At 27.6% G+C, this 19,716-nt stretch overlaps 1 protein-coding gene across 1 annotated transcript; it reads right to left on the reverse strand.

Annotated features, from left to right (window-relative positions):
* Nucleotides 1-17,445: 17,445 nt before the first annotated feature.
* Nucleotides 17,446-19,162, reverse strand: LOC114413922 (aspartyl protease family protein 2-like). Its single transcript, XM_028378364.1, has one exon. It carries the CDS (start codon nucleotides 19,050-19,052, stop codon nucleotides 17,727-17,729), a length of 1,326 nt encoding a protein of 441 aa, XP_028234165.1. The 5' UTR covers nucleotides 19,053-19,162; the 3' UTR covers nucleotides 17,446-17,726.
* Between the last annotated feature and the right edge of the window lie 554 nt (nucleotides 19,163-19,716).

The raw sequence follows: 19,716 nt of genomic DNA on the forward strand, positions 1-19,716 counted from the left end.
CTTGAAGGGTGACCCGAACCAGGCGTCAACCCTGCAGCTTGCCTCAGGGCACGAAGGCTCAAGGGGGCCCTGACTTCTTGTGGCCTGACACCCCAACATCGTCATCTTGATTCCTCTTAGCCAAAACAGAAGAAGGAGCATTGGGGGTGACCTCGACAATACCAACAACAGGGCCAACCTCACCAGAAGGTTGGCCCCCTTCTCCAATAGTAGGGGGGACCATGGACGGTGGCACAGTCCCACCAACAAGTTCATCTTGCTTTAGAAAGGGCCTCCAAGCAAAGTCACCCATGCTACCTGCAAAATAAGCAACAACAATGCAACAAATGCCAATTCAAGTCATAATATAGTTCAGACACAGAAGGAAGACAAGATAAGGTAAAACATTTATCGTCCAAGGCAACGAGAGGATCGTTCATCGAAGGAAGAGACAGAATGGCCCGCGAGTCCAGCTAGGCCGACAGCTGCACCAAATTATCTTTGTCGACCCTCTCCACGAGGGTCAAAAAATCCTCGTCAAATGACTTGAACCTGGTGGGGTCAAACTGCCAATAGAACGGGAAGCGGGGATCCCCGTCCCTGTTAAACATAAGTGGCAAACCATCAACCCCGACATTGGCAGCCAGGACCTTGAAGAAACGATCCTTGAAGTGGTGAAAGACGTTTTAGTCGAACTCAAACAGCTTCTTGGACACATTGTTCAAGGAGACCCAACCAATCTTGTTAGTCAACTTCGTCAGGAAGAAAAACATGAAGACCGGCACACTAGGCCAGATGTTGAAAAAAGGGCACAAAATCTCATAGGCCTTCACCATGGCCCTACTGTTCGAGTGGAATTGGGAAGAGGCCACGTTCAAGTCTCAAGAAGAGCACACTGAAATGACCTCCCGGTCCATCAGGGGTTGCTGAATCGAACCCCCGGAATCATTGCCACTCATGCTGATGGCGGAATCAGATAGGAATGAAGACATAATCAGAGCAGAAATACCTTGGAGGATCAAAGAAGATGAAGGAAGAATAAAGGGAATCGCAAAGTTGTGAGTGCAAGAGCAAAAAAGATTCAGAAGGGGAAGACAAAAATTTTGGAGTGACAGTGGCTACAAAGCAAACATCCACTCCATTTAAAGAGGAGATGGACTCTTCGGTAACTGGCGGGAGCTGAAGAGGTGCCCTAATTTTTCACACCATGATGTAGCCGTACTCACCCACACATCACGTGATGCAATCCTACCCCGGAAGGGTTCTCATGAGCCTTAGGGCAGATTTTGGGCCCATGGGCTAAGTATGAGCCCACTTATCTTTGTACATATTAGATTAAGGTTTTATTATTTTTGAGCCTTGTATTTAGGGCTCCATAATGTAGGTAGGGTACCCTAGAAATGTAGGATTTTTCAGCCCTTGTATTTTAGGGCACCTAGACTAGTTTTTGTATTAGGGGTAGTTTTGTAATTTCACATGCATTAAGTGAATATTTGATGTGTGTGTTGGAAAATAAATTTAATTGAGTTGGGAGAAGCCCAATCCAATTAAATTTTAGAGGGGGGTGAGCATTTGCTTGCTACACCTCATTGCCACATCATATAGTCACACTTTGTGCATGTCCTTCATGCTTTACATGCCTTATGACACCTAAGCACACTTAGTGGAGAATCTTGGACTTGATCTTGGATTAGTGGGCTGATTCATAACTAAAATTCACTAATCATAATTAGTGAAATTTTGGCTCCAAAATTTGGCTCCACAAATTCAATTTCAAATCCAAGTGAAATTTGAATAGAAATTCAAATTTCCCTCCAATTTTGTGTGACACTTAGGCTATAAATAGAGGTCATGTGTGTGCATTTTTTTCAACTTTGATCATTTGAAAATTAAACTCCAGATTTCAGAGCTCTCTTAGAGCACAAAATTTTGTGCTCTTCTCTCCCTCTCCCTTCATTCATCTCCTTCTTCCTCCAAGCTCTTATCCATGGCCTCCTATGGTAGTGAGTTTCTTCTAGACTCATCTTCTCCTTGAAGTGGCGTCTCCTCTCTCTCTTCCTTCTCCATTCCGCTACCATTCATCTTCCAAGAAACAAAGGAATCCATTGATGAAGAAGATCCTAGGAAAACAAGCTCCAATGGAGCTTACATCATCACGTCTCCAGTACGTGCCCACTCCACGAGTGACACGTATGCATGAGTGTTGTGTGTGCGCCACGCAGGCCTGTATCAATGGAGAAAACATAACATTTGTCTTCAATGTGTTCTCCAACTGTCAAAAAAGAACAGAGTTGTCAAATACAGAGGCTTTCCTCACTTGACACATTAAACCTCGCCTGCAAAACAAAAAGTATGTCCTCCAGGACAACTTAACAGAAGCAGCCCGGACAACACTTGTCCAGGCTGGGAGGCTTAACAAGCTTGACAAACTTGCAACTCTCTCTTGTCGAGGCCACCACCCTCAACACCAGATGACACTTGCCCATGCTCGGGGGCTCAACCGACTAGTCAACCTCCTACTTATCAAGGCCACTACCCTCGACATCAGACAATCTCCCTCGCCACAGGACAATCTCCTTCGATACTGGACAACCTTTTTCACCCGCAAGGCGGCTTAGAGCTTGGGGGGCTTATGTAGATCCACAAAATACATATGTCATGTCATGTGACACTCCGAGACACGCATCAACCCTCCATCTTGGCGTAGGAGCACAAACATGCAGCCCTAAGAAGTTGGGTTCCCCAACCGACAAGTTCTTTCTAACCTCTTATTATTTGAATATATTGTCATCTCTTTATCTCTTGGCAGTTATTCAATTATCTACAAGGCTACACATTATCTACAAGATACAATTATTTGCTAGTTATTATCTTTAAGCTACATGTATTTTAAAAATGTATTAAATTCATTATATTTAAATAATTTAATACTCACATATATATTATATCATTGTAATTATATATATAATTATTTGTATATAAATTAAATATATACATAATTTTAATAAGAAATATTATGACAAATATTTACACTTTCTAATTATTAGTTTTTTCTTTTAAAAATATATTTCTACCATGAAGGAATGAATTGACTATGATATATGATATAAAAATAACAAATTTATTAACATTTATTATTAAAAAAAAGAGAAATTTGTGGGTAATTTTTTTTACTGAAGATTTGTGGGTAATTAAACTTAGAGATTATACTAAAAAAATTGAAAATATAATGATAAGATCATATTTATATAATAATATTCTTGATCTTATAGAAATAATTATGTTTTTTAAACATGTAAGTTAGCATTTAATTTTTAATCATGTGCATGAAAAATGAAACTTGACTAACAGATACTCAATGTATTGTTATTGAGATTTGGGTACATCCAATAAGGAAGTATCCAATAACAATATAGACACTTATTAAAATTATTAAAATTAGTGTATATGAGTTTATTGATCCCTATTTTATATGAGCACAAATTTATATTAAAGTTTATTCATTTAAAATTTGGATGATTTACATACAAAATATTCGTTATTTTTAATTTATTAACTTGTTTGCATAAATTCTATAATTTAATTAGTGTTGTGAAAAAAACAATAATTTAATTAGGATATTTTTTGTATGAGTCATTTTGATGATTTGATTTAAGCTAAAATATTGTTTATTTATAAAGGTGCCCACATATAGTGTTCACCATCCAATCGTGTCTCATGAAGATTGCATAGGAAAAAAGATAAGATAGGAAATAAAAAAAATAGTTAATATTTAAAAATAATAATTTTTTTGTGAAAAATTAAATTTATTTAATTTCAATTTTTCACCTTATATTCTCATTGTATATTGCATTTTTTTTATCACACGTCCATAGAAAGCTCACATTTATCCTGCACCACATATAGTCATTCATGTTTGACATATTTTTCATTATACAACTCAACTCATAATTCAAAAAGGCAACTAAAAAGAAGCATATAAAATAAAATCAAAATAATCAAAAATTAAATTGGAGCATACCTCTTCCAAATGTCCATAGGTGTCAATACCTATTAAATAAAAAATAAAATGCATAATAAATCAACAAAAAAATTATCCAAGTTAAAAGTGTCAAAACTCTTCACAAAGAAAAAGACAATAGAAATAGAACAACAAAATTTTATAGAATTTTAAATTTATCTCATATTTGCCTTCAACATTTCAACTTTGGCAAACAGTGAAAAGTGAGAAAAAAAATTATTATATAATTGAACATACAATATATGATTGAAGGAATGGAAAAGAGAAAGAAATATTCAATAAAAGAATCAACAAAATAAATAAAAATAATAATAGAAAGAAAAGAGAGATATTAATTTATCTAGGTATCTTCAATAGAGCTCATCACAAACTCATCATCCTTAAAAGATCTTACAATTGTGTGATTTCATAATTTATAGCTCACAACTCAATACATACAATATTTCAATACACATGTATCTCACAATTCATCAATACTCAATTTATCACTTACACGCAATCTCAATTTGTTATTGAAGTGAATTTGGTGTTATATCGATTTTTTTTGTTTGAGTTGTGGCAAATTTCTAAATGGGTTATTGGGCGTTCACCATCATTTTTAAATTTGTCACTCAATTGTTATAATCGGAAGTTAATGTTTGGTAATTGTATTCTGTTTTCATGGCTTGTAATCTGAATTTTATGTCGAACTATATTATTTTGAATTTAAAAGAGTATCTACAACAATTAAATAGAAGTGTAGCAAAAGTAATTATTATTAAGCAATAATTTCTATAAGTTTATTTAATTTATTCTCTTTTTATTACTTTTAATTTTTGTATTATTTTTAGAATATATATATACATAGTTGATACCAGTGGTACCTAAAATTCAGATTACAAGGCATGAAAATAGAATAGGATTACCAAACATTAACTTCCAGTGATAACAATTGTGACAAATTTAAAAATGATGGTGAACGCACAAGAACCCATTTAGAAATTTGCCACAACTCGAACAAAAAAAAATCGATATAACACCAACTTCACTTCAATAACAAAAATTATTATGTTAATATACAGTAAATCAGAATCACAAACGTTTACAGTGCTAGATAATACACTCAAATTAACGTAAGAAATTTTCGAATAAAAAGGGGTTGGTGAATTGAAAATCAACATCAATAACAACAACACACATGCGCGTAAAAAAATGTTTAATAATATATTTGATTGAATTTACATACAAGAGAAGGAAAAGAGAAAACTCACTTCCTCTCCTTCCTTAATTTCATTAATTCATGCTAATTAGGAAAAATCATAATTTCTAGGATTCACACTCAATACAAGAACATATCAATTTCACAATAATTTTGCATTGAGACATCAATTGATCCATCAAACACACTCAATTCGCAAATAAAAGCATAAGAACATAACTGAATTTCATATAACAGTCCAAAATAACCCAAAATTAATCCTCTAGGGATCTCTACACATGTTCATTCTAATCCACAAGCGTGAGTAACTCATCCCTTACCTCGATGCAGCCGCTTAAGCGTTCTCCGTTAGCAATGGTGGTGTTTCTGGTACTCTCTAGAGCTCCTCCTCCGATTGGTCAGTTAGGATTCTTGAGTGTCAAAGAAAAAGAGATAGAGAATGTAGAAAATGCTTTGTAAAACTACTATGGGTTAAAAGTTCCTTTATATAGTTAGAAATCTGATGACTTAATTTTTATTCCTATTTTTCTAGTTTATTTTATTAATTATAAAAACATTCTTTTCTCTCTATTAAATAAAAAATAAATAAATTGATAAATAAACCTCTCTCTTTTTTTTTAAAACTTTCTTTTTATTTTCTAAAAACTCATATTTATTATTTATTCCAAACCCGTATTTTTATTTAAATAAAAACTTGTTTATTTTATTTAAAACCCTTTTAATTAATTTTTACAAAAAAAAAGGTGTTACACCACACCTTTTTTCTTTTTCCATATGCGTCTCCTCTTCCAAACCTTCATCTCCAAACATTAATAACCTCACTGTCCTCCTCTCCACCGTACCGGAACTCTCCTAATTCACCTCCCTCCTCGCCTCCGTCACGCCCCTCATCGTGGATCTCTCAGGTCACTCCTCCTTCTCCATTCTCGTCGTCCCCAATGCCTACCTAGCTGCTGGCCACCACCTCTCCCTGGCCACCCTTGCCACCATCCTTCACTACCACGTCCTCCTCCCGGTCCAACCTTCACGCCTTCCCCCCCACCTGTAAGCTCATCACCATGCTCCTTCAAACCACCGGTCACGCCACCGTCAAATTCGGCTCCGTGAATCTCACCCGCAACTCCCAATCTAGTATCATCTCGATCCACTCCCTCGCACCGTACTCCCTCTCCAATGCCACCATCCACTCCTTTATATTTGATAATTAAGAAAGCTTGATTTACATGTTACCAAAAGTTATCTTAATGAGATTTTATATTTTAATAACATTGTATGATTGTGAAATATTTTTAGTTATAACATGACAAATTATTATTAATTTACTTATACATTTGGTTGATTTATTTTGAATTTTTTAATTTATAATATGATACTTATAAAATATAGTTAAAAATATATCAACATAATTAATAAATTGTAAATTTTTTTATAACAATAAGTCTAAAATAATTCTTTAAAATATATCACAATATTAATAAATTATAAATATTAGTAAAGCATGATAATAAATCTTATGTTAAATAATAAAATAATTTAAAAAGTTTCAAAATCTTATTTTGTATCTTTTTCTAGTGCAAACCAAACAAAATTACATATTGTCATCATATCAAACTAGTTAATGATATGAAAACTCAATGTGACTATGATATTCACTACTTAACTGTGAAATTTGTACATATACACATCAAACAAAATATAACAAAAAATCACTTGGACTGTGCATCGACCATCAAACAGCGCACATCAAGCACACCCTCATAGTACATTCAGCAAAAAAAGTATAATTCATAATATAAAAAAAAACTAATCAAAATCTGAAAATATTCCATAAATTTATAATCAAATTATATGAAATCAATATAAATTTTAATATAAGAAATAATATTCAAAACTATTTAATTATAATTACTATTACTATAATTAAATGTAACCGTATGTTAGTATGAATAAAAGTAAATATGATATAATGATTCTCTTATATTTCTCTTATATCAATCTGTATTTTATTATTAATAAAATAATGAAAGAGATTAATCTATTAATGATACACCAATTTATACAAAATCAAATATCAAATTACAATAGATATAATTTTAAAAAGTATTTCTTATATTTCTGTTATATAAAACTGTACTTATTATTTATTAATTTGAATTTTTTAATTAACTAATTAGAATTGACTTATTTGCATTTAATTTGAGAATGAACTTGGAAGTGTCATGTGGCATCTTTCAATTATATAAAACCTTCTTTTATATATACTACTAGGAGAAGAGAGACACGAGTGTCTGTCTCTCTTTATATTATAAATAAAAATAAAAGAAGAAAAAAAAGGTTTAGAAATTAAAAAAAAAAAAAGTAAGAGTAAAAAGGAAAGTAACTAACTAAAAAGTAGTGGGACGGTTATTGAAAAAAGAATGTCGGAACTGAAAGTTTAAAAACTAAGAGAGTAAAACTGGCTAAAAAAATGTGGAGACCAAAATAGAGAATTCCCTTTATTATCAATATAGATACAATAGAAGTGAAAACTAAAATGAATAATATTTCATAAATTCTGAAAGTAAAGAGAAAATTTTATGAAGTCACAGATTAAAGTACCTGATATTTACTATCTCAAAAATTAGAATGATGATTTACTCATTTATTATATAAAACTAGTTTATTGTCATGTGTTTTGGACATGTATTAAATTCACATTTTATAATTTATAGAAATAATTTTTGTATATCATTTTTATTTTTATTATATTTTTAATTATTTGGTTTAAAATATATATTAGTAGTTATGTCAATAAATATTTAAATATATTTTTATATACAAATATGCTCAAGAAAATTATTATTATTGGGGTATTATTCTAAGTATGATTCATTTCATTTTGGTGATGTCTCACATACTACCTTTTGACTTTCTTTTTTTAAAAAATTATTTTAGTTTATTTTTTTATTTGCACTCTTGATGTGAGATAACAAAAATTGGGTGAAGTTGTTTAATTATAATAGAATTATGTGTCTTATGGTTTACACTTATTTTTTTATATTTTACTCTTCTAATTAATGGCATAATTTCAACGTTTAAATATATCACAATTGATTAAATAAAATATTTTATTTATCATTTTGATTACTGTAATTATAAAAACTATTCCAGAAAAATTAATAAATTAATTAAGGTAATATAAAATAAAATTTCTTATAAGATTTAACGATATTAAATAAAATATATACTCATGGTAATTTTCTTAGATGTTTATATAATTTTGTCAAATTTTCTATAAATGATTTTTTTTGTTGAAAAGTAATTAAAACTAAAAAACAAAAAACGAGAAAAAATCACAAGTAAAATGATAAAAAAAATATTGTTTGATTTAATTAAACTAAAAAAATTAGTATTATAAATCAAATTTTAAAACTAAAATACATTTAATAAATTAATTAATTATAAATCAAATACTATTAACACGGTCAAATATGTTTAATTAAAATAATCAAATATTCAATATATTAACCAATTTTCCATAAACTATAATTAGAATGAAAATTAATATTTAATGGTATATTTATATTTGGTATTAATCTTTTTATTCTGACTACATACATTAAAATAATTGAAAAAGTCTAGAAATTATGAATCCTAATATTAATATCATATAAATAGGTAATTTATATTTTATATTTTTTTTTTCTTGTCATGAAGCAAATTATAAAACGTAAATAAAAAAGAAACATTACATTAGAGGAAGAAGATAAAAAAATAAAGTTATAAAAAAAATAAAAGATATACATTTTACAAATTATTCTTTACGTGAATGAATTTGTTCATGCAGACTGTACGTACTATTATCCTAGCAATAAAATATTCATTTTTAATTAATAACAAGTATATTTTAGAGAAAAATAAATGAACATAGAGGTAATGTTCAATTTAAAATCTAAAAGTTAAGGTTATTTTTTTTATAGTATAATTCCATTTCTAACTTTCTATTTCTTTTGTGAAATCCTGTTTTTTTTTTAAAACACATCGTATCAGTATAAATTGTAAAAAAAATGTTATAAAGTAAATTTGAAATGTTATTTATTGGAAAAAATAAAAAACATTAAGTAATAATAATAATATTTGTAAACTTACCTTAAAAGAAAAATAAAAGTGAAATAAAATGAAAAAGAGTAAAGTATTTTTCTAAAAAAGAAATACTTTTAATAAAGAAAAAGACGATATATAATAATTTTTATTTATTTTTCACATTTTACTTTTATTTCAAGACTCAATCATGTTCTCCATTATATATTCTTCCTTATCACACATCAATAGAATAGAAGATTCATGTTAGATAATATTTAATAATCAATATTTTTTATTGCATAACTCAACTCACAGTCCAAAATATTGAATAAAAACATAAAAATCAAACTAATAAAAAAATATCATCGTACATCTTTCAAATGTACATATATGTTAATAAATGTCTCATAAAAAATATAAATTAAAAAAATATCAAAACTTTCAGAAAGGAAAAAACAATGAAATAAAATACTAAATTAAGTATGAAAAAAAATAGTATGACATTTTAAAAAAAAACAGAGAATTTAAAAATTATCAAATAATACAGATTTACCCACAAGTTCATATAACATTTTGAATAATAATAATAATAATAATAATAATAATAATAATAAGAAGAAGAAGAAAGATAAATAGTGTAAATAATAGAATATTTGTCACCAATCAAAATAAATAATATAATTACATAATCATACAATATAATGAATTGACATCATAATTATTAATTAATATGACATAATTTTAAGTATTCTCATTTTAATATATTAATAGATTGATTGATTTGACAAAAAAATATTTTAATGTAATAAGAAATAAATTGTAGCATTTATTCTTTTATTATTTTGAATTTGAATTAAATAATTAAAATAAAATTAATTACGTTTAATTAATATTAAATGAATATGAGATTGTTACATGATATGATATTTTTTATTGTATAAAATCTTATTTTATATAATATAGTAGATACATTTTATTACCATCCAAATTAGTTTAACAGCTTAAAAATAAAAACTTTTCAATCCGATGATAATTGTATTGTATCAATGGGAATACGATACAACAATTCCTTGAAACATAAATGTAAATTTCTGAAAGTATTTTACAACAATAATTACAACAATAACAACAAAAAAAAGTAAACACAGTTATTTGTGGTAATTTTACAATATTTTTTTTTACCTATAAAAATAGAAATAGATGTCCGGTAAAGAGTATGACTTTTACTTCTCATTTTTTAAGCCATGATTAAATGTCCAAATTTATGTGTTTAAAAGAAAAATTCCACGAAATAAACTTCATACATATGTTTTATTTCATACATATGTTATAAAGTTGTCACATCTTTTATAAGCATATCTAAAATTTTAGGTCAAAGAGTATATTTTAATATACTTGTTTTATAATTATTCTTAGAAATACTACTTTCATAAAAGAAAAAAATATTACTCCCTCTTGCCTCTATTAAAAGCAACAAAAATCACTTGTTACTTCTCAAATATAAACAAAAATTAACTAACTGCATCTTATTATTTAATGATATTATCTTCAAAATATCATTCATTTAATAAAACCAAAGATATTTTTTTATGTTTGATATTAAGTTCCAATATATGAACAATGATTTAGAGGAAAAAAAACTTATTTTTGTTTTAGAATTAACACAATTTAATGAAATTAACTAATTTCTTAATAAGTGTGAAATCATTTCTTTTCCTTATAATAGAGACCTAGGGAGTAGTTTTTAGGCTTGTGAATTTTAGTTAATAAATTCTTTAGACTACTTTTCTTTTCATCCATTGATATAATGGAATATTACTCTTTTGACCTCAAGAAATCTATGATTATAAAAAAAATTATTACCGGTCGAAACGATTAGTCCTAATATGGTTACTCGTCCAATGCAAGGATATAAATATGGATTAGTGTCATATAAATAAAATATATATTAGTTTTAAAAATACATTTTTTTATACCGTCAAATTAAAAAAAAAAGAGATTATTTTGATATAAAAGTTGTATACATTAAATTTAAATATAAATATTATAAGAGTTTTTTTATATAAGAAAATCAATGATTATAAAAAAAATCACTCAAATGGATTTGTCCTATGAATATATGTACTACATATGGATATAAATATGAATTAGGACAACAAAAATAGAATATATAATAATTTTTAAAAATATAAATTTTGTACTTTCAAATTAAAAAAATAAAGGATATTTTGATATAAAAAGAAATTCAAACATCATTTATATAAAAGATATATATATATATATATATATATATATATATATTAAATTTAAATATAAAAATCTAAGAGTCTCTTAACATCAAATAATCAATGATTATAAAAAAAATATCAACATAGATTTTGTTGGCAAGGTTATCCTTGTGATAAGTGGATGCAATGGATTAGCATAACTTTCAAATTGAAAAAAAATGAAGGATATGTTTTGATATAAAAAAAAATATAAATATCATTCACATAAAAGTTATATATATTAAAATTACATGTAAATATCTAAGAATCTTTTGACATAAAAAATCAATGGTTAAATTAAAATCATTCAAATGAAATTATCCTAGTATAGATATCCATACAACAAATGAATATAAGTATTGATTAGTACAACATAAATAGAATAAATAATAGTTTAAAATAATATAATTTTTATACTTCTAAATTAAAAAATAATGCCTATAAAAAATTGAAAAATAAAAGATATTTTGATATACAAGAAATTTAAACATCATTCATATAAGAGTTATATACATTAAATATAAATACAAATATAAATATTTAAATGTAAATATAAATATTTAAGAATCTCTTAATATAAAAAAAAAATTACAACAAGGCATGATGGATATCAATAGCAGTCACCCACTCTCCACCGCATGTGACAAATACCCGTCCCATTACCGAGCGGGTATCCATTAAAAGGATACCGGCGGATTTTTAGTTATTTGTGGATATCTTAAATATTTTAAACAATAAATAAATAAAAATATTTTTAAAATATTTTTATGATAATTTTTATTTATTCTAATGTTTTCTTTTAAAAACTAATTTTCATATTTTAAAAAATTATTCAAATATTGTATAAAATTAAAAATATCTACGGATAATTCTTAATAAATAAATAAATAAATAACAAATTTATTATCTAATCTCCAACCAAAATTAGGTAGAAATTACTCTCAAAAATAAACTTAAATAAAACTACACTAAAATATAAATCCAAATTAAGTTATATTCTACAGCATAAGTACGAATAAAAAATATAAAAAAAAATATTATAATATTCTAATATTAATGGGTATCAGGGCCTCTGTGTACGGATACCATGATACTTGTCCCCGTCCCATTAACAAATGATTATAAGAAATATTTGTGTACCCGTTACTCTCTAGTACCCCTAAGAGATACTCGTTTATTATCTATTGTGGATTTTATCAGCCGGTGCAGATTTTTTGTCATTTCTATAAAATAAAATAAAAAATCAATGATTGTAAAAAAAATAATAATAATTCATCTCAATTAATTGATTTTTCCTAGTATGGTCACCCTGATATGGATTAATGTAATATAAATAGAATATATAAAACTTTAAAAATTTAACTTTTAATACTTTCAAATTAAAAACAAATGATGTTTTGGTATTAAAAAAATATAAAAACACCATTCACAAAAAAGTTGTACAATTTTTATCTATTCAAACCATTAATAAATTTTGTCATTCAGGAATTATTTTTGAAACAATAACTGTCCAAGACCAATCATCATCAATCTCCAAATTATTCACCATCATAATCTAAAAAAAAATGAAATTTTTAAAATAAATCTTTGGGTACACAACTTTAATCACACACACTAATTTATATATGTGAATACTGCTCTAAAACAGGAAATAAAAAATCATTTTGGATTTAATTACAAAAAATATATATGTGTGTGTAAATGTAATAAGTGTATTACATTTTAATATCTCAATATATAAAAGATATATGCAAGGATTACATAATAATCTTCACCGAAAAATCTTCACGGTAAAATTTACTTATTTTATATTAAAAATTAATTGATAGCCATTAATACTATATTTTTATATATTAATTCTTCTTTAAATATTAATTTTTCACGTTAACTTTCATTAGTCAAATAAGATCATTATTTAATGGATTGAATTATTAGTTATTTTTATGTATACAATGATAAAAATAAATAAATAAAGTAATTTTTCAAAATAAGATCATGAAGTAATTGATTGAAATCAAAATTTCTAAGTCTAAATTTTTCTTTGAGTAATTTACTTATTTTATTGTAAAAATAAATGAATAATAATGAATATTATATTTTGTAGATATAATTTTTTCACTTTAATATCTTAATAAACATGGTATCTTTATAATTTTTTATGACGATCAATTAGTTAATTTTAATCAATCAATTAGATTGTTTGATTGATTTGATTGTTGAATTAATTACTTAAATGATTGAACAATTAATTTTTATTTACAAATTTTTCATGTAATAAAATATATATTTATTTGTCTCCATTATTCATAAATGTTTTTATGATTTGTTAAGAATCAATACACATTGCTATTGAATTAAGAATTAATATTTTTTTTATTAATTAAAAAAATACACTCATTAAATATATAATGTAATTAAACTTATTTATAAATTTATTATCTTGTATTTTTATGTTGTGTTTTATTGTAAAAGCATTATGTTAGTATTTATTTATTTTATATTATTGACTTATTTCATATATTTCAATAAATATACACTATTTAAAACTTTTAATCTTCACGTTTTATTTCCTCATAATTAATTTTAAAAATTTGTAAAACAAATATCAAATAAAAAAGTTCAACAGTGACAAATGAAATCTTATTGTCTCAAAGAGTTAAACAATTTTGAAAAATAAATGCAAAGAAAAATGTTTTTTCATATAAAGTTGATTATTCCATTAATATAAAATATGGTGAAAGAGTACATATAAGTAACAAATATTGAAATATTAATTCACATGTTAAGAATAATTCATCAATATTAAGGTAGTTTCCAAATTAATAATTATATAGTATTCGATAAGAATTTTGGACACAAAATTAAACTGTTCCCAATTCTTACTTTAGATATTTTAAAAACTATAGGAATTTTAATATTTTCTAATTAATGATCCTGACATAAAGAGCATACTTCAGGACATTTCTATTAATCAATTTTTTATCCTTCACAAATTGAATAATCCTTGACCCAGATATATACACTTTCAATTTAAAGAAACAAAGTTATCCAAAAACTTTGTAGGAACCTACAAATGAAAAATCAAATTCATACATGAAAAATCAGATCACGAAACAAATAAGTAACACAAAATATAACACTAACATGCAAATGAAAGAAAAAACACGCGTTAGAGGTTTAGAATGAGAATGAAATTTAGAACAAAAATAATATGAAAGAAATGATAACCGATTCACGATCAATCAAATTCTTCAAATTCTTTTTTCTGTCTTGAAAAAAAAGATACATTTCAGATGATCCATTTGCAAAAATCAATTTAGAGTATAAACAACTGGACAACTTTTATAATTAAAAGAGAAAATTCCTAATTTTGATGAAGGACAACACAAATTTCTCACCTTCTTAATTGATCGAAGAGCAATATCCTAATCTACATCGAGATCATTCACGTTTAAATAGAAGAAAATACACCTTTAAAAAATTTTCAAATGCCAGTTAATGTATTCCACTAATCATGCTTCTGAAAAGAATTACATATTGACATTAAAATTAAATTTAATTGATTTCAAATTGATTTTTATTTATAAACAAAATCAACGTTATTTATATTAAAATATTTACATTTTACTTATTATATTATTATTAAAATCTTTAATTTTTTAAAACTTTTTTATACTATATTTTTTAAATACTATAAAACAAAGGTCTACCATTTTTAAATATAAGATCATTTTTATTTTTGTATATTTTATTTTATTTTTTACAATTAAGCTTTAAAATTTTATTTTAAAAATGTTTTTAATATAAAATTATTATCTATTTAATTATAAACTGGAAATATAAAATATAAAAATATATAATTTTATATATTAGGTTTATTTATTTAATTTATTATTTATTTAAATTTATATATCATATTTTAAATACAAACTATAATATTTTTAAATATAAAATTAGAATAATTATAATATAAAAAAATACTTATACAGTTACACTTTTATCATTAAAAAGAACGAGAAAGTTAAAATTATTATTTTAACCTTAAAATTATTTGCGGGAAAGTATTTGCTTTATGATGAAAAGAATATATAAAATTATTCTTTTTCCTTAAAAAAATGGAAAAATTAAAATTATATGTTTATCCTCCCTTCTAATATATATATATATATATATATATATATATATATATGATTAATTAAGTTTTTAGTCTTTAAAAGGGGTTATGAATTTTTTGTTCTTAAATTATTATTTTTTAAAATTTGATCTGTAAAGAATTTGATGATATTAAAAATAGTCTCTACCATTTTAAGTATCTACCATTTTAAGTATCTATGAATGTACAAGAACCATCCATAAGTTTTATTATATTTAAATAAATAATTAAAATATTATGTTATTAAAATGTAAAAAAAAAAACAGAAGAGTCATTGTTGAATTCTACCATTTTAAGTACCCACTAATATACAACAATCACCCATGAACAACAATTCATCTTCTTCATCTATAATCTATGATGATATTCATTGTGGGTGTAGTAGTGGGGAAATAGATTAGAGACTATTTTTAATAATGACAAATTCTTTAGGAATTAAATTTTTTCAAAAAAAAAAAATAGTTTAGAGATCAAAATTTTAAAACCTCCGTAGTTAAAGAACTAAAAACTTAATTAAACTATATATATATATATATATATATATATATATGTCAACTTTTTTATGTCAATCTTTAACATATGTAAGTTATGGAAATAAATTTTTAAATTTAAACATGATATTATCATTAATCCTTTTTTTTATGGGTAAAGGCTGGGGGTTAAAAGTCCCAAAACAACAAATGACACTTAAAGAGGAGGGATAAAGTCAATTTAGCGGTTAAAAAATAAAAAGAGAAGAATAGATCGTAAATTTAACTATCTTTCACTAAAAAAAATTAATAATTAATATTTTTTATTATAAAAAAAACACCCAAGCACCCTTTAGCCGAGCGTTAGAAACATCAGCTAACTGTAACAAAACAAAATATGGAACACTGTCAGATCACTTTAATCCAACGGGGAGAGAATGCCCATGCTTGGCTAAAATAATGGTTGTTTTGATAGAAATAGAAAAAAAGTAAAAAAGAGAAGATAATAGTAGTTTACAAATAAAACATTCAACTTGTTTGGTGGGTGAAAGAACTGGGGCCGTGGAGACAGAGACAGAGCATCTTTTATCTCTATTACATTTTTAAATGTAAAAAAAAAAAAAATCACATTGTGCATTTGAATTAGTTATAAAAGTGGATTATTACAATATAATAAGATATTATTATAATCAATTGCATAAAATAAATTTTAGGCTTAGATATATCAGAAGAAAATTGATTTTAAGATAATCTATTTCATTTACATTGTCCAAAGAATTATTTTTTTTACAATAAAATTGATATAATAGTTAATTATTAACTTTAATCATAATTGTTAAAATTCTATCTATCAAAAATATAAAAAATAATAGTGAACCTAAGTTATTCTTCTATAAAACTAGAAAGTTAACAACTAGTTCTTTAAAGTTTAAAGTAATGAAATCCATTTAGAGTGAACATAAGAGCTAACTTTTCATAATAAATATTTAAATTAAACAAGTTTTCTCCCCATTTAGATTTCAAACTAGTGACAACATGTGGTTATAAATTTATGATATAATTATGATTACTATTATTATTATTTTTGAAGTAATAAATTTAAATCACCTAACAGGCAAACAACACATTTAAATAGTAATCCTAACAATTTTTTTTTCCATTAATGAAATGTGGTAATCTCTAAAATCAATTCAATGCAGAGTTCAGACAAGCTCATGGTCTTGGTGCCTTACGTACAAGCAATTCATGTTCTTCCTCATGTACAACGTTCATGTGATCATTATGAGAGCGAAGCATACTCGAAACACCTTCAATTATTTACATCAAACTCGAGCATTATTTCACTTTTCTTTTTTCCCTTCAAATACTCTACACAGCACAAAATATTTTAAGATAAATAATGAATAAACCAAAAAAAAATTCCAAATAAAAGAAGTACATATCATCACAACGTTCTTCCACCGAAATTTCCCACAATAATAATCCAAATGTGCCCCCAAAAATTACATGTGGCAATAATAACAAGTCCGTGTCATTTAAAAACAAAAGGCGGTTTGATTTGTTTTGTTCGGGTTCTTTAGCGAACCGCGCATCCGTGACGCGTGAACCCGATCCGAGACCGGTCCAAATCAAACTCAAACAAGTACCCCTGCTGCATCAGATTCCCAATCACCGAAAACCCAGAACCCGGTCGAACCGGTTGAACCGCGAGACACTTCACTCCCTCCGCCGGTTCAATAAAATAATTTCCCGCCGGCGGAGACAGAACCGCTTTTCCGGCGAGCCGGAATCTCAGACGCGGCAGCCTCGGCCTCGCCACGCCGGAGACATTCACACAAAGGTCGAACCCGAGCGTGGCTGCGCTCTCCACCGCCGGAAGCCTGACGCGCAGCCGGAACGCCGCGAGGATCTTTCCGTAAGCCGGCTCCGCGAGAAAACTGAGCGTGGTGCCAGAATCCACGACGGTGCCGCCGTTACCGTGGGCGTCAATCCGAAAAACAGATTCACTTATCGGTAACCTAACGCCGTCAACGGAAACACTCTGAATAGAAATGTAGTAAAAGGAAGGAGAAAAAGGGTTAGTGAGTAACGGTGTGTAAGTGAATGAGTTCTGCGAAACGGCGTCATTTGGGGTGGGGCCGATGGTGAGGTAGCTAGTGGGGGGAGGGGAGAGGGTGTAGTCGAGGAGACAGTAAGAGAAGGTGTGTTTTGTGTTTGTGTTACTGAGCTGGGAGGTGAAGGAGATCGGGCCGCGGCCCAGGCCCATTACGCCCTGCGCGCCGTTAAAGCTGTGGCCCGTGACGCTCGGGCCGGAGGTTCTAAACCCACATCCGAAGGAAAGCTTTTTGAGTGTTGTTAGTAGGGTAGAGCTAGTAGTGTTGAGTGTTATTGTTTCTTTGGAGAAGAAGCCGGTGGAGGTGGACCCGTCGGCGTAGGAGTATTGGTAGCGGCATGGGGTGTGGAGTTTGGTGCGGTTGTGGCAGAGACGATTTTTGTGACTCGGGGGGTGGGGGACGAGTTGACACGGCGAGTCGTAGCAGTGGTGGGGGGAGAAGGAGGTGGAGTGGCGGGGGAGGAAGGCGGAGATGGAGGAGGAGCAGTTGCGGCGGCAGGCGGAGCATTTGACCCAGAGGAGGTCGCTGCCGGTGTCGGCGACGAGGAGGAGGCGCTGGGGAGGGGAGCCGAGGCGGAGGTCGGCGAAGTACTGGCCTGAGCCAGTGGCGGCGCCGGAGGTGAGGGGGGACTTGACGGAGAGGCGGCGGAGGTCGGCGGCAAGGAGCTGGGAGGGAGAGGGGAGGGGGGTGGGAGGAAGTAAGGGTAATTTGAGGTACTCGGAGGAATAATGTGGGAGGGTGAGAAGCAGGAAGAAGAAGAGGAAAAAGAATGATGGGTGTGAAGACATTGTTGAAGAGGGTGGAGAGGGAAGAAAGGAGAGTGAGTGAGAGTGATCAAAGTGAAGGGAGATCAGAAGATGGTTTGATGATGATGCTACGCAGGCCAAATATCAATTGGGGTAAATCTTTTTTAAATCAATCATTTTGAATAGATTTTAAATTAATACTTGTTGTTTGAGGGTAAGTAGGTTGTGTTTCTGAATCCAAAATCATAATAATTTTTTTGCATTAAATTTGTAAAAAAAGATTTACAACTTTAAATTATTTTTGTTTTAATACAACTTTAAAACTTTAAAATGGTAAAGAATTTTTTTTTCTTATATTGAAGTCTTAAATTAATTTATGACTTTCATTTGTTTTTTTTATTTTTAAATTATAAATAATTTATTTATTTTAATTATTTAAAGAATTAATGTATTTTATTTTTTATTTAATATAGTTTCTATATTTTTTTATTATTAAGAATTATTTTTTTATAAATTACAAAAATAACACAAAATACTTAAATTTAAATAAAAATCTTAAAATGTACTACATATTTATTTAATAAATAAATTAAATTTTTTTTTATTAATATTAACTTATAATTTATCAAATAATACTATTTTTTAAAAAAAATAATTAATTTTTATAATTATCATTATTTAAATTATTAATTTTGTACAACAGTAT

The sequence above is a fragment of the Glycine soja genome, chromosome 1 (genome assembly GCF_004193775.1).
Source record: "Glycine soja cultivar W05 chromosome 1, ASM419377v2, whole genome shotgun sequence".
NCBI lineage: Eukaryota > Viridiplantae > Streptophyta > Magnoliopsida > Fabales > Fabaceae > Glycine > Glycine soja.